At 38.7% G+C, this 21,351-nt stretch overlaps 5 protein-coding genes across 12 annotated transcripts in view; 4 read left to right on the forward strand and 1 right to left on the reverse strand.

Annotated features, from left to right (window-relative positions):
• Positions 1–473: 473 nt before the first annotated feature.
• Positions 474–2,523, forward strand: LOC119560712 (proteasome subunit beta type-4). Its single transcript, XM_037874323.1, has 3 exons — positions 474–728; positions 791–1,292; positions 2,257–2,523. Exons 1-3 carry the CDS (start codon positions 577–579, stop codon positions 2,407–2,409), a joined length of 807 nt encoding a protein of 268 aa, XP_037730251.1. The 5' UTR covers positions 474–576; the 3' UTR covers positions 2,410–2,523.
• Positions 2,524–2,879: 356 nt separating this feature from the next.
• On the reverse strand, positions 2,880–4,724 carry LOC119560713 (uncharacterized protein CG1161). Its single transcript, XM_037874324.1, has 5 exons — positions 4,568–4,724; positions 4,286–4,503; positions 3,684–3,792; positions 3,499–3,624; positions 2,880–3,194 (listed from the first exon to the last, which is right to left on the reverse strand). Exons 1-5 carry the CDS (start codon positions 4,634–4,636, stop codon positions 3,039–3,041), a joined length of 678 nt encoding a protein of 225 aa, XP_037730252.1. The 5' UTR covers positions 4,637–4,724; the 3' UTR covers positions 2,880–3,038.
• Positions 4,725–5,114: 390 nt separating this feature from the next.
• Positions 5,115–6,192, forward strand: LOC119560074 (stromal cell-derived factor 2). Its single transcript, XM_037873380.1, has 2 exons — positions 5,115–5,309; positions 5,448–6,192. The coding sequence occupies exons 1-2, from the start codon at positions 5,249–5,251 to the stop codon at positions 6,035–6,037; spliced, it is 651 nt and encodes a 216-aa protein (XP_037729308.1). The 5' UTR covers positions 5,115–5,248; the 3' UTR covers positions 6,038–6,192.
• A 5,044-nt stretch (positions 6,193–11,236) lies between these two features.
• On the forward strand, positions 11,237–14,259 carry LOC119560341. 2 transcript variants are annotated; one of them, XM_037873733.1, is made up of 3 exons: positions 11,237–11,670; positions 11,730–14,040; positions 14,098–14,259. In XM_037873733.1, exons 2-3 carry the CDS (start codon positions 11,929–11,931, stop codon positions 14,203–14,205), a joined length of 2,220 nt encoding a protein of 739 aa, XP_037729661.1. In that variant the 5' UTR covers positions 11,237–11,670; positions 11,730–11,928; the 3' UTR covers positions 14,206–14,259. The 2 variants fall into 2 exon arrangements, with proteins under 2 accessions (XP_037729661.1, XP_037729660.1); XM_037873732.1 differs by having other exon boundaries at positions 11,237–14,040.
• A 1,187-nt stretch (positions 14,260–15,446) lies between these two features.
• LOC119560923 (TLD domain-containing protein 2) overlaps positions 15,447–21,351 on the forward strand; it is an 83,420-nt gene continuing 77,515 nt past the window's right edge. For 6 of the 7 annotated variants that reach the window (XM_037874642.1, XM_037874639.1, XM_037874640.1 and 3 more), the window contains exon 1: positions 15,447–15,965. The gene's annotated coding sequence lies outside the window, so the exon portion shown is untranslated. The remainder of the gene's footprint in view (positions 15,966–21,351) is intronic. The other variant, XM_037874646.1, reaches the window with a different exon arrangement.

Here is a 21,351-nt window from a genome sequence, read left to right on the forward strand (position 1 = left end):
CAAATAATTTATAAAGGCCCTCTTACCAACCTACCAAAAAGGTTGTTAAAATCAAAACCTCTGAAAAGTTTTGAGGAATTCTAGAATGCCACTGAGTAAAATAAATAAATTACAAATATTTAAACTTTTATTTAGGTTTAAACCCATTCGTTTTTCGTTTTTCAAAAATAATATTTAACTCATTTGTATTATTAACAAAAGTATGCTGGATATCCCGAACGCCTCTATCTAGAAAGAGTACAGTAATTATTAGTTTTTGCTAGTAAATGTTTATTTAAATCTAAGTAAAAATGGCTTTATTTACAAAACATAAAGTTATTTTAATTTACAATAATTGTATATGTTTATATAGCTAAATTAAATTAATTAAAATAGGGTGACCAGCAATTACATTTTAAATTCATTTTCGAAATATTTGGTATTTTTTCTAAATGTCTCGTACAGTGGTGTTGGCCGGCACAGAAAGTCTGGCCACACTGCGCTGACTGAGGCTTTTATTTGTGCCCGTCATTCTCCGGTAGCGACAAACAACTTATCGTTTTGCCTTAACTCAGTCTCCTGACCGAATAAATTACCATGTTGAACAACTACAACTACCTGGCACAGCCCCTGTGGCAGAATGGACCAGCTCCCGGCGAGTTCTACAACTTCACGGGCGGGCAGGCGCCTATCCAGCAGCTGCCCCGTGAACTGACTACAGCGGGTCCCTATGGAACCAAGCACAGCACGTAGGAATCGGGAATGGAATCCTGCTTAAGCCTCAATTTATAACCTCTAACCTCATCCGCAGAGCTGCCATCACCACGGGCTCCTCCGTATTGGGCATTCGCTACGACGGAGGCGTGATGCTCGCCGCCGATACCCTGGTCTCCTACGGATCTCTGGCGCGCTACCAGAACATCGAGCGCGTCTTCAAGATCAACAAGAACATCCTGCTCGGAGGCAGCGGGGACTTCGCCGACATCCAGTCCATCAAGCGCAGCATCGACCAGAAGATGATCGAGGACCAGTGCTGCGACGACAACATCGAGATGAAACCTAAGTCGCTGGCCAGCTGGATGACCCGAGTACTCTACAACCGTCGCTCACGCATGAATCCCCTCTACATCGACGTGGTCGTGGGTGGCGTGGATACCGAGGGAACTCCCTACCTGGCCAACGTGGATCTGCGCGGACGTTCGCACGAGGACTATGTGGTGGCCACTGGCTTTGCCCGTCATCTGGCCATTCCACTGGTGCGTGAGAAGAAGCCCAAGGACAGGGACTTCACCGCCGTGGAGGCTTCCGAATTGGTATGTATTTATGCCCGTTACTCGTAGAGTAAAAGGGTATACTAGATTCGTCGGAAAGGAAGCGTTTCCGACCCCATAAAGTATATATATTCTTGATCAGGATCACTAGCCGAGTCGATCTAGGCATGTCCGTCTGTCCCTATGAACGCTGAGATCTCGGAAACTAAGAGCTAGGCTATTGGGACTTGGTATGCAGATTCTTGGGCTTCGTGCGCAGCACAAGTTTGTTTAACGCCCACAACCGCCCAAAACGGTGGCACCTACAGTTTTAATGCTAGAATAAACATTTTAACTGAAATGTATTGTTCTCATCAATACCTATCGATTGACCCAAAAAAAAAACGCCTGCTCTAACGCCCATAACGCTTAAATCTGTCTACCGCCCACATAACCATATAACCATTTCCCTTTGATCCCTTTAGCTGAATAACGGGTATCTGATAGTCAAGGTACTCGACTGTAGCGTTCTTCCTTGTTTTGAATTGCAATGGGCATTATAGAGCATTATTTCAAAAAAAAAGTAAGGGTTTAAGAACGGATAACTATTTCTGCATTCAAATAAATCTTATGCTAAATTATATTAGCCGCCTAATCAAGATATTTGTGACATTCCAACAATATTTGAAATGTTTTACAATGGTTTATAAATGTTTGATATGTATTTTTTGTTACTCAGGTTATAACAGTCTTTGTTTAATTATTATTAAATGCTTAAAAAATAATAACGTCAATGCTTGACCAAGAAAGTGGTTGCATGTAAAAACACATGAGCAAATTAAAAGCTATTGTATGTGTTTTAAAATTGTAAGGCCTGTCAACAAAATACATTTTTTTGGGATCGAATTGAATACGGGTTCAATTAAGTTCAAGTATAAATATTTATTAATATTACATGTAAAGCTAAGACTCAATCTTTGTGTGATGTCCATATCGAATCATCTAACATATTTTCCCTTGATTTTAGATCCGTACGTGCATGGAGGTGTTGTTCTACCGCGATACCCGTAACATTTCCCAGTACACGGTGGGCGTGTGCAGCGCCAACGGATGCGGTATTGAGGGTCCTTTTCAGGTCAATGAAAACTGGACGTTCGCCGAAACCATCAAGGGATACTAGTTTGCGATCCTAAATGAAAGTAGTTTAGGTTTAGCTCGGCGGTTTTGTATGCATTAAAATCAGTTCTTCAAGGATATGTGTCTACATGATTTATTAAAAATAAATGTGGCTAAATATACCATACTTTATTATTTGGGGCTTTTGCATGAATTGCGTTGGGACTATTTACATTTTCTCCCTTTTCGAAGATTGGATAAATATTGTAACTAACAATAAGCTTGGAGATGATCAAAGATTTTAAATTTAGAAGCTTTCCCTCCCAAATTAAATCTTTCAGTTATGTATGTATAATTAGTATTACGTTTTATTTAAAAGAATACATTTTTAACAGAAAAGAATAACCATGTTGATATCCAATTGCGAGTCCTTTCGTGGACGCATTTTGTTCGTTAGTGTAATATTGATTTTACTGCACTTTTCCCCCAAAATTATTTAGTTTTCCAGATTGGTATAAAAACGGAATACCAATCTTATTTTGGTTACATAATTTAATTAAAATAATAATTTTGTCTAAACATATATTCAATTTGATCCAAAAGCGGAATTTTTTAGAAGATAACTGCTTGGAATACGTGTCTTAAGTCGCCCATGCTTCTTCTATTCTCCTCCGGTTCCAAATCGACCCCTCCTTAGTTCAGCATGGTGTGCCTGTCGTATATGTGGCGTCTCTGCTCGCGCACCTGCCGCTTCCACTTGTCCTGCTGGTGGCCCACGCGATTAAGAACATTGGCTCTGGCGCTGAGCTCCTGGTTGTTTACGGCGGGCATGGGCGGCGTCGGCTCGTCCTGGTTAGAAAGGGGGAGAATTTGGAATTAGTCGGGATAATCTAAAATCTCGATCGAAATGTGGTTAGTGGTGAGTGTCCCTTCGGACGGGTGGTGTGGGTTAGAAACTTAAACAAAATCGCAAACGGAAAATGAAACAAAGGGGGTTGTGGAAATTAAAATCTATTCAAAAGTGTGGTGCTTCTTTATTGCCAACTAGTTGAGCCGTATCGGCGTCAACATCGTCTGCCTCATCATCTTCGCCTTGGGCTGTAACTAGGAGGCTATATTGAATGCCCTTGTATCTAGAATGCTTGTTATGTACATCTTCGTTGGTGTGCTCCTGGTAGTTCGCCTTCACTCGTTTGTTCAGCAACGGGTCCAGGCACATCAGGAAGAGCATGTATATCACTAAAATGGAGATGATCCAAATCACAATGATGACCACGACCTAGAAATGTGAGGGACTGGGTTAGGTACGGAAGGCTTTAGAACATAAGTTAGCGCAACCTTGATCAGAGTCGTATTTCTCGCCACATGGGAGCATTTGCACTCGGCGCAGATGGGCAATTCCTTGCCATTGGCATCCAAGCGCGGCAGCAGGGCACCAGCACAGACGCTAAAATGGTAATGTTTGAAATAAGATACGAGAAATATAAAACCAGTTAAATAAAGGGTACGGCAAGCTTATTTTGTGAAATCACAGTGACTTAATTTTATTTATTAAAAAGTTTATTTTTGGTTTATTTTTTAATGTTTTTTATAAATTGTAATAAAAATATTTAGTTGGAAACAAATATTGAAAACAAGAAATAAAAAATAAATAAGAACTTTCAGTAATGTTTTTTAACATTTTAAATAAGAAAATCGAAAAATAAATTCATGTCTACTTTGAAAAAATAGATCATAAGATGTCATTGAAAGAAGAAGAAGGTCCAATTGGGGTAAACAGATATGGATTCCTTTTCCATAAACTTTATAAAATATGCGAGAATGCTTAATAAGTGAAAATAAAACCTTTATGCAAGATCGGACTTAGATTTGTAAAGATAAAAAGATAATTTGGAAGGCCTTGCTACTATTAGTACGAACGCTGGTGCAGTAGCACTTACCACTCGGTAGATGGCGCTGTTGAACTGCTGGAATTGGAAGAGCTCTGGCCGGGAGCATTGGCCACCGTCTTGCCGATGACCTTGGGCGGAGGCGCCACAGCGGGTGGCGGCGAGTCCCCCGTTTGCTTGGCAGGTGCTGCTGGAGCCGCTGGAGCGCTCAGCTGGCTGGCATTGTTGTTGCTGCCAATCACTGGCGACGATTGCGCTGCAGTCTCAGCCTTTGTTGATTTTTGGGACGCATTAGTGGACCAGTCATGTGATCTGGCTAATTGGGGGACTCACCCATGTCACGCCAACCAAATAACATATCGCCAGTAGCACAGCGTAGACGAACAGACGCTTGTGTGCCATTAATTTTTCTTTGATTTCAATTTTCCTCACTTTTCTTCCCTTTTATTTGGAGAAAATAATCTCTGCAAATGTGCAGTGTGACCGCTCTGCGAAGTAAACAATAGTTCTCGGAACTAGTTATTTCCGGTGATGAATTTCTAGTATTTAATTTTAACGGTACTCCAATAAAAAATTTAATTTTGCAACTGTTGTAAGATTAACTGAAAGTCCATATTACTATGTCCTGAATTGTTTGTGAGGCCTAATATATTAAGTTACTTTTAACGGTCTATATAAACATTCTAATTCTGGAATGATTTTTTGATTTCTTTTAAATTTTAAGTTTAGTGATCAATTTATTTAATGGTCAATATTGACCCTCTTGCCATTTCTTACAGGTCCAAATGTGAAGACGATATATTTTTTGTACTGTTACTTAAAGGGAATGTCATTTGATTTTCAGTATTTTTAAGGAGAGTTGGTAAAATTGGTTCCTTAACAGATGGTCACACCACCCCTGTCACCAAAAACCGAATTGTTTGCGTGTTCAACGCGAATTTTAATCGTGATTGCCGGCACAGCTTGGCTGACTTAAATACCCAGAACGGGATAAGATAACTAGGGCAGGACGAGATGCAGCACGGACTACTCCTCGCGGGACTTGCGCTGGTCAGCAGCCTTTCCAGCGGTGCCGGTAAGTTTCGGCCCCATGGAAACTCGCGTCTATGTGGGCTTCTGTGATTGGCCACGCCACTCTTTTCGACCCTTCAGTGTCCACAATCGCCATTATTAACATTTATCTCTATCCTTATCTTCCCTACTCCGGAAACAGCCACGGACTCCAACGTGGTCACCTGCGGCTCCATCCTGAAGCTCCTCAACTCGGATTACTCCTTCCGCCTGCACTCCCATGACGTAAAGTACGGATCCGGATCCGGCCAGCAGTCGGTGACGGGAGTGGAGCAGAAGGAGGACGTAAACAGCCACTGGGTGGTCAAGGCCCAGACCGGCGAGCTGTGCGAACGAGGCGAGCCCATCGCCTGCGGATCCACCGTGCGACTAGAGCACCTGACCACCAAGAAGAACCTCCACTCGCATCACTTCTCGTCACCGCTCTCTGGCGAGCAGGAGGTTTCCGCCTACGGAACCGACGGCCTCGGGGACACCGGCGACCACTGGGAGGTGGTCTGCTCCAACGACAGCTGGATGCGGAATGCCCACATTAGACTGCGCCACATCGACACCGGCATGTACCTGGGCATGTCCGGACGCTCCTACGGCAGACCCATCTCCGGCCAAATGGAGATCGTGGGCGTGCACAAGCCGCAGCACGGAACGCGCTGGACCACGGCGGAGGGCCTCTTCATCGTGCCCAAGGAGAAGAGTTCCACGCACGAGGAGTACGCCCACTCGGAGCTGTAGTGGAGATAAGGCACCTCGACTACTCTGTACTACTATTAGTTCTTTAACTTATAATTTAGTTGAATTTGTATGTAAAGCCATTGCATGGCGAGTTCATTTTATATTAGACCCTCAAGGCAAACCAACAAATTAAAATTATTTAAATTCAGGGAAAATCGGAACTATTTATTTTAACAACGGTTATATATGATACTTGTCAGAAACAACTTATGATTGGCTTTGTTTAATTGGCGTTCCTTAGAGTTCATTTTATATTAGACCCTCAAGGGAAATTAACAAATTAAAATTGTTTAAATTCAGGGAAATTCGGAACTATTTATTTTAACAACGGTTATATATGATACTTGTCAGAAACAACTTTTGGTTGGCTTTATTTAATAGTGCGTTCCGTATCTTATTGTCGGTGCTCTTAAACATCGCCATTTTCTAGGTTTCAGACAAGATTTTAAAGTTATATTGGGGGCGTATCATAACTCTGTTTTCCACGCAAATTAGCCATTTTTTCTAAGCGCATTTTTAATTTTCAATTATGAGTCTTGAGTAATGAGAGTTTGTTCATTGTTAGCACACATCCATTTACTTGCCAGTCTTTTTGAAAGATAATGTAGCAATGAAGACCGCAATTGTCGATTGCCTCGACTAGGACATATCCGTTGGTCAGCTAGAGGGAGATTAAGATAAGCAAGCAGCTAAGAGAATTTTTCGGAAATCGCAGCTCGTATCTTCTTAACCAATGGTTTGATTTCCAAATATATCATCAATTGAACTGGGTGCCACAGTTTGGGACTCCTTTTGTGTGCGTTAGATTGGGCGTGGCACCCTTCTGAAATGCGATGCAAAAGAATCTCCAGAAAATTGTTAAAGGTTACGAGATTATAGTTAGCTAGATCGACTCGGCTTGTGATGCTGATCAAGAAATAATATATATCCGCGAATACAATATACTCTTTTGATCTACGAGTAACAGGTACAAAAAGACCAAATTGTGAGCTCTTTGATTTTTTTGGTCCTGGAATCATTTTAGAGGTATAACACAACTTTGTTGCTCCAAAAACAATATCGTTTTTTTCAATCGATTTTAAATATACCCCTTTAAAGATCCAATCTTCCAATTTGTTTAGTTAAATGTTTACAATTTCTTTGTTACGAAACTGATCATCTTAAAAAGCATAAGATATTTTTTACCATCCCCGTCATTGGTCAGCTTCTTTTGTGTCTTTGGAAGGAGACTTCCTTTCAACATTTTTATTACATTTCCTTAGGCAAATTAAAATATGTTTTTATGTGACTTACATAAACTAAGAACTCCTTCTCCGTGCTTAAAAGGTTAAAAGTGTGTGCGTAGTGGCCCGATGTCTTGGAACTCTGATCCAAATCTTATTGTACGACCATATTGGAGCACTTTAGCTTGGAGCTCAGGGAACTATTCGTGCAGATGCATTCCGCGAATCCCCCCTTTCGCTTGCATTGTTTTTGTTTTCATGCATGAAACAATGGAGCTTATCCCGACCATATAAGCTATGTAAATACATTTTGCCATTGCGCCCCCTCCCAATATCGTCACGTCCATTATCTGCTCGTCTGTTTTGTGTTTCTTTTGTTTAAGGCATTGTCAACGCTTTGTCTGCTCATCCTTCTGGCCATATCCTCGTCGTCCTTTCCATCCGCGCAACCCGAACTGATTGTGAGCCCAGTAAGGTCAAAATGTTACCAGACCCAACACAGCACAACCCACACAGTCATTTATGGATTCTCATAATCAGGTTGTCCTTGTAACCATTTTGAACAAACAAGAAATGGAAACAAGGATACTGGGGGGGGGGGGGGGGGGGGGGGGTGGGGTTCTTCTGATGCGCGGCGTTGCCATAGCAGGAAATGCTGTAAAGATCCCCCACCTTCAATAGCAGATTTAGGCCCTTCTCTCACCCGCTTGTTAAAAATAAAACAATACTGCTGTAAACTCTGATTAAATATATTTTGAGTCACCCGGCGGCAAGATCTTTGTAATCTCATCCACTCAAGATCTCATCCAGCGTTGGCCGTTGAATGCCCGAAGGAGCATACATTTTGGTTTTTTGATTTTGGTCTACGGTGATTTCGTCAAACGATTCTTATTATCCCAAAATCTATTGCTACGTCAAACTGGTTGGTATCGTCGATTTTATGGCGATGACTTAAGCCCCGCACCGATCTTGTCATCAGAAACGAAAAGTGTTAGGAACCAATGAACAAAGAAAAACGACTCAACGGAAAATGGAACCATTTTCATTAAAGACGTTGTTAAATAATTCTTCTAAGGAAAGTGGCTTTTATTACAAATAAAACTTGTTTCTTTTCTAGGACTCGCTCAATTAAAGTCATTGTATACGTTTAATAATATCGACATTATTGTCACAAGCTGTGGCAACATAAAATTTAATTTCGCGTCAATTATCTCTTACAGGTGTTCGAAATTTCCGTTCTGTGCGTTTATTGATTTACATTTAACTCGGTAACGCCGCATAACACTCTTCGCATAACAGACACATACAAAAATGTATGTTCGATTCCCTCTTCCTAACGCCCCCTTCCCGGTGTTCTATTGTTGAGCAGCGGCATATCCTTATTTCATTGTATCCTTTTTGTATTGTGTTTCCTGTGCGACCATTGATAAGCATAACTCATCGCCAGGAGAAATAATTATAGGGTGGGGCTACACAATCAAAAATATCCTTTACTTTGTTTAGACCTCAGCGAGTGCTACTTATACGTATAATTTGATGTATCAAACCTATTAATTCTGTAATAATTAACAACTAGTGCGGTTAAATAACCAAAAATATGTAAATTGTAAGCCGAATGGCTTAAGCTTAGGGTGTAAATGTTTCTCTCCTTGTATAGTTGCACATGTGTATAATAATCGTACCGGTATATACTTTATATATGAAATAAAAATCTCGCCTCCGTTAGCCAATATCGATTCCTGTTTATCGTCGGCGGGCAACCTTTAAAAGCGTTAAAAACTGAGTGAAGGACTTGCTGCCTGAGTGACTGACAGATTGACACAAATGGTTGAATGTTTCAATGTTTGTTTGGTTGCTCGATGGTGTGTGTAATGCCCATGTGGGAGCATGGTCCTACGCATTTTCCGCACACTGGCAAACGTAAAGTAAACGTAAAGTGCCAAAGGAAATTCTCTGCATACTTACGGGCGCACCCCGAGTTACGTTGTGGCCTAGGCTATTGCATAAATTCTTTTAAATGTAGCCCAAAAAAGGATTCTAAAACCAATTTTGAATGAAGATAAAATTGTTTTAAAAAAATCACTTAACCATGCAACATTTTTCTAAGAATATAATACATATCGGATATTAACTTTTGTTCAATTTAGAGAAAGTATTTAAAAACTATGTGACTAAGGCAGAGTAATATTTAAATTATGGGAACTACATTTCCTATGACAGCTATATTATATAGTCGTCCGATTAAAAAATAATTTTATTCAAAATTCTGTAATTGTAAAAATAGCTGTAGATACCCATTACTCAGCTAAAGCGTTTGCACACTCAATTCAATTCTTTATTTGTTTAAAACTTTTAAATGTATGTATAGTCCGATTTGAAAAATGTTTGGTATACACATACTTGGGTATTAATAACTCTAGGTTACAGCCAAGATGCCCCAAGAAGGATGATGGTTGTTCCTGGTAGAGTTGGCCAAAAAGGAAGTCAAAATTATTTTAAATAAATAAGTTAAAAAAAAATATATAAAAATTATATTTTAGTTTACCACTATTATGTCACCCCTTAGTTTTGCCCAAAAAATTAATTGAGTATACTGTGATCTACAACTCGGCAAACTTTGAAACTTTATAGTTTCCGAGATCTCACGTTCATACGGACAGACGAACATTACTAGTTCGACTCGGCTAGTAATCCTGATCAAGAATATATATACTTCCATCTTCCTTCCTTATACATGTAACATACCCTTTTACTCGACGAGAAAAGGGTATAAAAACTCTGTTCAATAAGGGCAAATAATTATTTTTGTAAGGTTACTGATTTATTAATTTTCTAATAATAAGAGCTCACCTATCAATAAATACATTAGTCAAGACAGGACACTTTTAAGGGGAAAACATTTTCACTATCAGCTAAAGTATTAACGCCCTAAGCTTATGGGCGTCGACAAGAATACCTTGCAAAAGTGTCTCACCTCAAACTTTTACTGATATCAAGTTTTGTAAAGAACAAGAAAAGAAGTTAACTCCGGCACGCCGAAGTTTTTATACCCTTGCAGGTCGTTCCCGTGGGTGGATTGTATGTACAGACCTTTCGGATTTTTAGAAAACTAAAAACTAAATATAAAAATATTGTTCCATTTAAGTTTACTACCATCAATGTTTACCGGAAACGAAATACAACGGTCTATGTATTATTTTGGCATTAATTATCCGATCGTTTCTATGCCAGCTATATGATAAAGTCGTCCGATTTTATTTACATTTTATTCGAAATTCTGAAATATTAAAAGAATGATATTTCCAAGAGTGGAAGTTAATATGTCAAAAAACACCGAAGCTATAATTTGTTTCAAATTATTTTCCCACAAATTTTCCGATCGTTCCTATGGCAGCTATATGATATAGCCGTCCGATTTTTATAAAATTGAATTCGAAATTCAGAACTAATTAACTAATGTTATTTCCAAGTGTAGGAGGTTATATGTTATAAAAACACCAAAGATATCATTTTTAAAAGTTTTTTCCGATTATTCCTATGGAAGCTATAAGATATAGTTGTCCGATCCGGCTGGTTCCGACTTATATACTACCTGCAAAAAAAAAGAAGACTTTTAAAAAAGTTTCAGCTCGATAGCCTAAGAACTAAGAGACTAGTTTGCGTAGAAACGGACGGACAGACGGACATGGCTAGATCAACTCGTCTAATAATGCTGATCAAGAATATATATACTTTATGGGGTCGGAAATGTCTCCATCACTGCGTTGCAAACTTCTGACTGAAATCAAAATACCTTAAAATACTTATTTCTATTGGCTCTCCCGATAAGATTAAAAACTGCAACCGACGCTAAAAACAACGTCTGCTACCAATCTACATGTCAGTATTTTTTTTAGAATTGACTAATTTGGACGTGATTTTGGGGCTGGAGCATTACTACTATGAGCACTAGAAAAATATCAGACCTGAACGATGATTGTTTATTTGAGATATTCCGACAAATCAAAGCTAACTGCGAACTGGACAATAAGTTACAGAAAAAAACTATCGATTATTGGGATCTTATTAATTTCGTAATCAGCTGCTTGAGATTCGTCAAAGTGTTTAACCAGTGGAGCAGTATTCTTTACCATGAACTGCATATCGAGTTTGCATTATTACAAGCTACTAACGTCATTGAAATAGATTTCGAGAAGGTATATGACTCATTGCAAAATGTTCCCAGAAGAGAAAGAGAAATATATTGGGACTTGTGTTTTAACGCGATAAGGGAGAATAAAGACCTGGGTCGGCTAACATTGAATTATAAACCAACCCGATACTATCCCGAACACTTGGAAAGGTTCCAGGCCGTGGTAGATGCCATTAGACACAAGAACACTCTTCGAATTCTTAAAGTTTATGTTGAAGGTGAGTTTGATATGCTTAGGGCTTACAACAAATGTGATCTGAGGACTTTGGGCTTACAGGGTATAGCTTCCAAAATGTGCCAGAGCTCGACCGATTAAGAGAAGTGTATATAAATGCTCAAATGCAAGCAGATGATTTGGTAGAGCTGTGCCGTTCTAATCGGAATTTAGTCATTCTTGAATTCAAGAGCACCGAACTATATGGAAGGTTTCGGATATTGTGCCATACTGTAATAAACTGGAAAACCTGGAGTTAACGATGAAGACAGATGTGGATGCAACAGAGTATGCCACGCTGGCAAGTTTGCCCAAACTTCAGAAATTAAGACTTAGAGGAAACCATCGAGCGGGAACTTTGGTAAAGTGTTTTGAAGGTCTCGAAGGAAGTGTCCTAAAGTATTTAGAGGTTCTGGAAACTTTTCTTAGTAAGCAAGAGACACAGGCGATTTCAAAAATTAAGACTTTATCCCGTATTTCGAGCGGTTTTAGTGATGAAAAGAGCATTGCGAACTTGGCAAAATCTAGGAATCTAGAATCAGTCGATATATATGTTCGTCCCGGTCAAATAATTTTAATGGATCATTTGATAAACTTGTTTAAAAAGTCCGCCGTCAATATTATCGGCTGCAATTTTTATATTGCCTTAACCGAGGAACTTGGGAGATTGAAAGTGTCACTCAATGATAAAGATAATTTTGAGCCTTATCGTCATACAAAAACGCCATATAATAAAGATGATGACGATGACATGTCTAATCATATAACTCGCGTTGCCCAGCTGCCAAATATCTATAAGTTTTATTTATCTGGAACGTTTAAGGGCTCTATATTGAAAGCCGTATTTGAGGGACTAGCAAGTAGAGAACCACAGCTTCTTAAAAAGATAGATATCAGCCGCTGTTTCTCATTTTCCCCAGAACATGCGAATATTCTTGCTTCTATCCCATCCTTGACGAATATTGTTTGTAAGGCTTCCAATTTTAAAGATACAGTCGCATTGAAGGTCCAGCAGCTCAATGCGATTAAGGAGATTACAAGCCGAGTGGATCGAAATGAAACAGAACTGTGTAATATTTTTATAATCCACAAAAATAGTGCTGTTAAACTAATACTAGACTTCACCGACAAATTAATCCGATTTCCAATAATTGATCTAAAGTATTGCGCTAGATTTTTCGAACCTCTAGCCTCCTTAAATAACTTGAAAACTCTTTTGATTAAGGGCCACATCGGCGATCTTCCTTTAATTAATTTAATCAAGTTAATCGAAAACCTGGAGGAATTACACATTAAAGTGGTCAGCCCTGAAGATCTCACAGAACTGGTTCGAGTACATAGTTTAAAAGTTCTGGAATGCGGCTTCTGCTCTTCCAGAAATATTGAATATCTGGTCGAGTTAAATTACCTCGAGACCCTAACTATCACCGACCATCCGGAGGGATCCTTGACAACTCTTTTTAAAGCCCTTGCCTCAAAGGAGGATCAAGTACTTCTAAGCCTCAGTATCCACAAAAGCCTTACTTCCGAAGAGATTTTCGAGCTTGCTGAATTACAAACCTTAGAACGACTGCAGCTAGGAAAACTGGCTGACAAAAGTTGGCAACAACCAACAAGCAGTAATAACACAAGTCCTAAGGTCCACAGTAAAAGTTCAGAACAAATAAATAATACACCTTTTAATTTTGAACTGTTAGCTAATTTGTCAAATATTAGGGAGTTAAGTATTCACATTAACTATGCATCCCAAGCCGTCTATAAGCTGTTGAGGACTATAATCTCGCGATTTCCTCAGAGAATGCGGCTACTCTCACTTCCATTTCAGCAGATAAGTCTTGTATCCCAATTCAAGGAACTAAAGTTCTTAGAGTGCTCTGTGTACCATGTGGAAGATTTAAGGTCTCTATCTCCTTTACGAAACCTCGTAGAGCTGCAGATACATAATACTGAAGAAAATATAACATGGGCGCTTCTGAAGGAACTACATGATTTAAGAAGTCTCCAAAACTTGCTTTTGGATGACACCCACTTGGAATTTTTAGATGTTGTGGAAGTAACAAAAATAAATTGGCTTACCACCTTACGACTGGGACTGGCCGACAAGCGATTTGTCCCCATGCTGGCCCAGTTAAAAAATCTGGAAGATTTGGAAATTACATCAACCCATTATGCAGGCAGAGATGAAAGCCACTTCGTTCCCTACTTTCTTGAATCATGCCGGAAACTAAAATCGATTTATCTTCATAGATACTATAACTTGTTTACAAAAGATTACGTAAAAGGTATCTTGAATAGTATTAAGCTTTACAGGGATCCTACCATTTATCCACCACTAGAACTGCGCGGGATTTTTGAAATCGATTCCCTGAACCTTGTAAGTATCTAATGAATATGATTTACTATTTTTAAATCATTACTTATTTTAATTTAGTGGAGTTCCAATGACTATGATGATTACGATGATGCTTACCTGAACTTGGAATTAAGAAAGCCAAGATTTTGGGTGGAGCCCCGAAAAGAAAATGTTCCCTGGCGATAATATAAAAGCAGTACTCATTTTTGGATACATAAATTTTGCCCATTTATATTGAAATACATGGATTATACTCATTAGACATGAATTATAATAAACAAGAGAAATTATATAAATTAGTCAACAGAAAGGTAAAGGTAAATTTATATTTTCCTGAGAATTATCCATTTTTTGTATTGGTGGGTATTGGGTGTTTTGTGTATAAGAGCAACCCAAAATTTGTATTGTTTTGATCGAACAACGTGCTCTATTGCACTTCCAAAATGAGTTTTATGAATTAGTGCCTTAAGAATACCTTGTACAAGATTTCTTACAATTGCAAAAAGCTAGTCAACCTGAAAATAGCCAGGTGGTCAACGCTCAGCTCCACAGACCTCTAGAGCCCCCAACTCGTCCCGCTCGTCTGCCTGTCTCTCTGTTGTCGTTTTTAGCTGTCGTTATCGCTGGCGTTGCGCGTTCGCCCCGTTGCTCCCTGGTCCGCTCTGTCTCCCTCTCCCTCTCCCTCTCCATCGCTATCACTATCACTCTCACTCGTGGCGTCTCCTACGCACTTAACATTGAAAACCGAAAACAAGCCCCCAAGTGGCCAGAAAGGCCTGCCATCCGCCACAACCAAGAATGCCATCTCTCCACGCCTGCGCATCCCGCAAGTTCACGGAGTCGGGCAAAAAGAGAGGGCCTCAAATTAATGGTGCATACCTATAGAATCGTGATAGTGAAAGTTTGATAGCAACAACAATTACTCGTAAGTTTTGAAGTTTACAGCGGGCCTTTTAGGCATGACTCGCGCCCCTAACAGTAGGCAGTATATTTTAACAGAAGCTGGCAGTGGGAAACGGAAATTCGGGGGGACTTGTTTCAAAGTTCAAGAATATATTTACCATCCATAACTGCAAAACTTATTTTTAAAAATTCATTTACCCTTTTCTTCTTTTACCGTAGTGCAAGTTTTAGGAGGAGCCAATGAAATATACTTTAGTTTAGGCCACGATTAAATAATTCTTATCTAAATTACAAAATGGGCTACAAAAACGAAACATAATAATTGTTGAAGTCCAACGTTTTCAATGCAAGCAATAATTGGGAAGCGCAGGTTCTGTTAACGGCAACGGACTAAAAAAGTGACGGCCAAGAGAGAGCCAGAGACAAGGAGAGAGTATTGCCAGTTCCTTCGGTCTCTCTCTTGGCCATGTATTTCGGCCCTGTTGGCCAAAGCGACGTAAATACCGTTAGCACAGTACATCGTGGACAGTTGAGCGTGCAAGTTTGGGCAACCAGAAACCCTTGCCGATTATATCAAAAAGGCCAGCAAATATAAATGAAAACAGAGAATTAAAAAAGGACTAAAACCTGTGGTTCCCCTAACGCCTAAAATGGCAGTCCTTGAAGCCTAAAAAACACAAATCACAGAGAAACGGTTTTGTATTTTTGGCCAATTCGTAAAGTTTTTTCGGTCCCTCAGCTGTGTGTTACATAAATCTCGGTGGATGTGTGCGTGTGCGTGAGAGAGTGCTCATGAGTGTGTGTGCGACTAACAGCAACAGCAGCTAAAAAAATAAAAAGCAGCTACAAAAATTATAGGAAAGTTACTCCCCGATTTCGATCTATCGCCTCTGTGCTTGGTCGATTGGGATCAACCCAAGAGCTGTTTCGGTGTCAATTACGAGAAAGTTACTACTTACTAAAAAATCAGGCATACGAAGCGGTGCCAGAAAAGAACCACTTAGAAAACAGCTAAACGACAGAGAACAACCAGTCAAAGCAATGTAAGTGGAAAAAAATCTTTAATAACTTCTTAGTTAATTAGTTACTCATCTTATAGGAGTAAAGTTTTTGAAAAAGTTTTAGGGAGTGTTAACAGATTTTTAAGTGGTTCGAAAACATTTCTTAAATATAGAGAATGCTAACTTTCTTATAAATATACCAAAACATATACTATCTAAGTGTGTTGTCACAAATATTGTATCTATTTTTTATAGTGGGCCGTTATTAATGGTTGTTCCTTAAACTTTGACGCCCATGACTGTCTTTTGTACTAGCCCATTTGTTTCGGAGCCTGACCTCGACCAATCGACTGGCATTGAAACCTGAAGCGCAACGTCTGTTCAATTTTAGTTAATTTCGCCCCATCAGCTGCAACATGTGTAGCGATTTCCCAGCGCTACATTTTCCACAACATTTATCGATTATCGGCGCCCACTCACCCATCGCCACCTCTCATTTTCTTCTGGTCAAGTCAATTGCTTGCAAAATTTAATAACCGCACACTTGGCATTTTGCGTTTTGTTTTGTGCCCAACTTTGTTAATTTCTTTTCGGCCCTTTCTCCGGATCCCTCGTTTTATTGCTCTTTCCTTTGTGCCTTCGCCCACGCAGTTGCTCGTTATTTTCACTTTTTGTGGCGCTTTTCGCCAGTCAGCCGTCTGCCACTCCCACATTTTCTCGGTATCTCCTCATCGCCTGCTCTCGCCCTTTTTTCTTGCCACCTTTGTGACCTGAAATGGGCAATATCATCTCGTCGAGTCCCCGGATTGAATATCTTATTGTCGAGAGCGAAATTGTATCCCAAGAGAGTTTGATTGATTTGATGACGGCTCAAAGGGTTCCTCAGTTGGGGAAAATTTGTGTGGTATTTGGGAGCGAACATTTGCAACGATTATCACCAGGAATATAGCGATAGAAAGCCGAGGTTTATATACTCATATACATAGCAGCATGTGATATATTTTTAAATCCATAAAAATAGTTCGCCTTGAGTAATCACTGCTACGAATCCCACCGAAAGTGAGATTTCTTCGTAGAACCGCAAAATGGGAAATTTGCTAGAGTAGTCCGATCACTAGAAATGATACACCGATGAAAAGGCATTAAATGTCCATACGAGTATAACAGCTTGTTAATTGAACAAAATTGCCATGAAAGTAAAAGAAGTTTAATTTAGAGAATTAAAGCTTGAGTATCTAATTTAAATTATCTAACAAATAACTTAACGTATGACGAGAAGATTCCAATAAAGCCTTTGAATACCGTGTTTGATATGCCTTATTTAGCGCCCGCACATCGGAAAAGTTTGAGACGTCAACTTTATTTAGTCTACATTTTATTTTATTACATTTTTTTAATACGTAATTGAACTTTTAAAAACTGATCTTAAGGACCAATCATTGTGAAGGAACATGGAAAAAACATAGAACCAGGAAAACTCGCTTTCAAAAGTTATTGATCATTAATAATAATATTGCCCAGAAAACTATGCAACATAAATTGGTTAAAAAAGAAAATCTTAGATGAGTTCTTATAAGTACAATAAATACAAGTAAAATAACAAAAAGTAACAATTAAAAAAATATTCAAAATAAAATTGAAATTAACAATACATTTTTAATTTTAGTTATTTTAAAGTTTATCTTTTAACTCAAATAGGAAAAGGAAAACACTCATACAAAATCTCATATTTTAAAATAAACAAGGAAGGGATCTAGCTTCGGCAAGCCGAAGTTTCTATACCCTCGCAGGTCGTTCCCGTAAGAGCATTGTATGTACAGAACTTTTTTAAAAAACTTTAAACTAGTTTACAAAATTTTAAGACAATGTTCCATTTCAATTGACTACCGTATATGTTTACCGAAAACGATGTATAACGATCTATCTTTTGACATTAATTATCCGATCATTCCAATGGACGCTCTATAATGAAGTCGTCCGATTTAATTTAAAATTAAGTCGAAATTCTAGAATACTAAAAAAATGATATTCCCAAGAGTAGAAGGTAATATGTCAAGAATCACCAAACTAATAATTGTTTTACATTAAAAAAAATTTTTTTTTGATCATTCCTAGGATAGCTATAGCTAGCTATAGGATATAGTTGTCCGATCCGGCTGGGTCCGACTTACATACTACCTGCAAGAAGTCTTTTGGGAAAGTTTCGTCCCGGTAGCTTTAAAACTGAGAGGCTGGTTTGCGTAGAAACGGACAGACGGACATGGCTAGATCAATTCGTCTAGTGATGCTGATCAAGAATATATATACTTTATGGGGTCAGAAACGTCTGAAATCATTATATCCTCTGCAAGGGTATACAAATGACGCTAAAAACACTCCATTGACTTAAAGAATTTACTATCGTTTGAGTATTATTTTTGAATATTCCCAATTTGTATGCCCGTTACAGTTTCATAGTTTGATAGCGAACAATGTGTATGGCACTAACATTGTTGTGATATTTTCCGTGTGCACTTTCTTCTGCCTCGTTTTTTCAGCTGCACACTTTGTTGGCTCCCATTGTTATTACGTACACACTTATATTGTTTCTGCGTCTGAGCGTGCTTTTTGAGAGCGGCTTTGTTGACCACCCACGACGAAGACAAAATCGCCGTCATTTCCAGGACACATTTCGCTGGCTGCGCTGCCGCCGTTTCATTTGTTTCCCTGTTTATTGCTTTTGCCTTTCGTCCTGCCATTGTTCTTGTTGTTGCTCCACTGCTGCAGGACTTCAGCTTGAAGTATTTTAGCCATTTTCTGGTCACCCATCATCATTTAGAACGGCATGGAGGGGCTGTGGAAGGACTTTTGCTCGAGTGTCGCTCCGGTTGTGGCCATTGCATTGCCGTCGCATTTTACCTTGTGGAACTTTGAAAGACTAAGATTTATAACTATTGCGAAAAGTGAGCACTGGGGCAGTTACGTAAGATTTAGAAAAAACTAGAAAAAAAACTTTTATATTTTATTTTATAATTCTGTATTACTTGCTTCAAAAAATTTTCTATGACTCTAAGTAAAATTAAAAAGGAACACTTAAGGAAACTAAATTGCTCCAGCTATATTATTTTTTCGTAAAATTTTGTTAAAAATTACAAAAAAATATAAAAATCTTAAAAAAGATATGATTGGGTTGATAAGTTTAAAACAACGAAGTTTTATTTTATTATTTTCCTATTGTTTCTATGACATTATCAAGCAAAAATACTTTTTAACGATATACAAGTTCTGCTATCAAACTTAGTGACAAAATTGCTTGTACATTCGACAAAATATCTAAAATGTTTTCAACACTTTTAGTTTTTGAGATATCTTTCGATTGGTGTATACCTCGTTATGATCGTCACTACGTGGACTGCAGTTCACAGTGAAATAGCTCAGCATAGTCGTTCGAATTTTACTTATAATCGTTGTTCTTCCACTAAGGTTCTTGGCTCCTTATTTCATTTCTTGAAAAACGTTGCAGGAAAGTGATTGCAAATGTATTCCATTTCGTTTTCACTTTCCCTTAGCCTCTCGGTTCAGGTCCATTCCAATCTCTTTTCCTTTTCGTCCTGCATTAGGTTGTCTTTTCAAATGAATTGATGTATATATAGTAAATTATTGCTGATGGTCAAAGCGAAACATTCAAATTGCAGTATAGTGCTCTTCGTGTTTGTTTGTGGTTTTCAGTTGCACATTAAATGAAATTGAAAGCCATTTGCAGCGCCAAAACAGATTTGCACTTACTGTAGAAACTGACTAGAATTGGAATATTACTTGCGTTAATGTATAAGGAAAGTGACAAAGTGGATATGAAAGTCACTTCGAGTCACAAGTAGGTCCCTCTTTGATGTTTTTATTGTTTTGCTATTGCTGCCAACTTTAAACTGTTTTTATAATTCCTTTTAATTTTGATAAAGCATTGGGATAAAAGTTTTCCACATCATAAATATTGCATGACCCAAACTACAGAGTCAAACCCTTTTGACTTGATTTGATTTGCTTGAGGTTTCCTCCGACTTCAATTGCTAGACCCAAAAGTTGTCGACGCGCTCATAAAACCTACTAGCAGATGTGTACTATATACTTGTACTATGGCAAAATTAGCCTTCGCATTGTATGAGTGGGGAGCTCTGACACGAGCGCCCATTAAATTGGCCAAAATGACAAAGCTAATAAAAAGTTTGTTGACATTGTGTGTAGCGAAATTGTGCTCCTGCTACGACGATTTCAGAACTCCTTTATATGCTTGGCTTCCTCTAAAATTCCACTTAATTATAATGCGTAACTTTCTTGCCTTGAAAGAACAGTTAAATAAATATAATAAAAATTCTATAGTCGAGTGCCTCGACTTTCAGATACCCGTATGTCAGCTAACCAAATTAAAAACAAGAATCAGTTGACCAATTTTAGCAGACAGCGCCACCTAACGGATGTCAGTGGTACTACTGACCATGAAAAGACTTCATAACTTACTAACTTAGTTAATCATAAATAATATTGCGATTGGTATGATTATTGGCGTGTAGTAATGTATTCATGAATAAAATAAATTTCAATTTCAATAAACAAACTCTTTTAAAATATGGGCGTTTGTGTTCGTCAGAGTAGGCGTGGCACTCCGCTGAAACAAACGTGTGCTGTATAAGAACCCGTAGAATCGAAATGCTTAGTCCCAACTTTATAGTTTATACTGACAGATAAACGGACATGGCTATATAGACTAGTGTAGTGATGATTATCAACAATATATATACTTTAAACGTCTCTTTCACTGCGTTACAAATCTTTGACCAAAATTATTGAACCCTCTGCAAGGGTAAAATAAGACATGGTTTTATAAATAAAATTTCTCGTGAGTTCTATTATAATGATGATGATATATTTGATAGATCGGAATTAACAGACTCGCAATTAGGCATAACGTTTTTTTCAGATATTAATCTAAATTCTCTATCGAGTATGGCCAGAGAAGGACTTTGTACTCATCCTGCACAGTGCTTAGTCGACGGCAAAAGCCGATAATCAATTCTGGGGAAATGGGCAGGTTAGCAGCAAAGGCAGCGGGAAAACCAGAGCTGTTAACAGCCTAGGAAAAAGCCTGTTAAGTTAATAACATGCGCAGGGCCTTACATTTAATTTTAGTACAAAAGTGGGGGGGGGGGGGTGGTGTTTGAAAGAGCGAGCCGGAGAGCACAAACAACAACAACAGCAGCTCAGCTGTTTTCTGGCCGTGTCGCGTGCTTTGTCCTTGACAAGGTTTTGTTTTTCCAGCATTTTTTATATTTTCCCAGCAGGCGGGAGCGAGACAGCTTGACAGAGCGAGAGCGAGAGAGGGCTATGGAAAGCGTGGGAGCGAATACAGCTTTTCGCTGGCTGCGCCATTTTCATTCAGTAAAAAAAGGAGAGG

This window comes from Drosophila subpulchrella, unplaced genomic scaffold, assembly GCF_014743375.2.
Source record: "Drosophila subpulchrella strain 33 F10 #4 breed RU33 unplaced genomic scaffold, RU_Dsub_v1.1 Primary Assembly Seq354, whole genome shotgun sequence".
Classification (NCBI taxonomy): Eukaryota; Metazoa; Arthropoda; class Insecta; order Diptera; family Drosophilidae; genus Drosophila; species Drosophila subpulchrella.

What these genes read in the sequence shown, in the direction of transcription:
- LOC119560074 (XM_037873380.1), top strand. Translation starts at nt 5,249, where the DNA reads ATGCAGCACGGACTACTCCTCGCGGGACTTGCGCTGGTCAGCAGCCTT. An exon ending in CAGCCTTTCCAGCGGTGCCG is followed by an intron (nt 5,310 to 5,447) that starts GTAAGTTTCGGC and finishes CTCCGGAAACAG; the next exon opens with CCACGGACTCCAACGTGGTC.
- LOC119560712 (XM_037874323.1), top strand. Translation starts at nt 577, where the DNA reads ATGTTGAACAACTACAACTACCTGGCACAGCCCCTGTGGCAGAATGGA. An exon ending in TATGGAACCAAGCACAGCAC is followed by an intron (nt 729 to 790) that starts GTAGGAATCGGG and finishes CCTCATCCGCAG; the next exon opens with AGCTGCCATCACCACGGGCT. An exon ending in CCGTGGAGGCTTCCGAATTG is followed by an intron (nt 1,293 to 2,256) that starts GTATGTATTTAT and finishes CCTTGATTTTAG; the next exon opens with ATCCGTACGTGCATGGAGGT.
- LOC119560713 (XM_037874324.1), bottom strand. Translation starts at nt 4,636, where the DNA reads ATGGCACACAAGCGTCTGTTCGTCTACGCTGTGCTACTGGCGATATGT. An exon ending in ATTTGGTTGGCGTGACATGG is followed by an intron (nt 4,504 to 4,567) that starts GTGAGTCCCCCA and finishes AAATCAACAAAG; the next exon opens with GCTGAGACTGCAGCGCAATC. An exon ending in AGGAGCACACCAACGAAGAT is followed by an intron (nt 3,195 to 3,498) that starts GTACATAACAAG and finishes CTTTCTAACCAG; the next exon opens with GACGAGCCGACGCCGCCCAT.
- LOC119560341 (XM_037873732.1), top strand. Translation starts at nt 11,929, where the DNA reads ATGAAGACAGATGTGGATGCAACAGAGTATGCCACGCTGGCAAGTTTG. An exon ending in AAATCGATTCCCTGAACCTT is followed by an intron (nt 14,041 to 14,097) that starts GTAAGTATCTAA and finishes ATTTTAATTTAG; the next exon opens with TGGAGTTCCAATGACTATGA.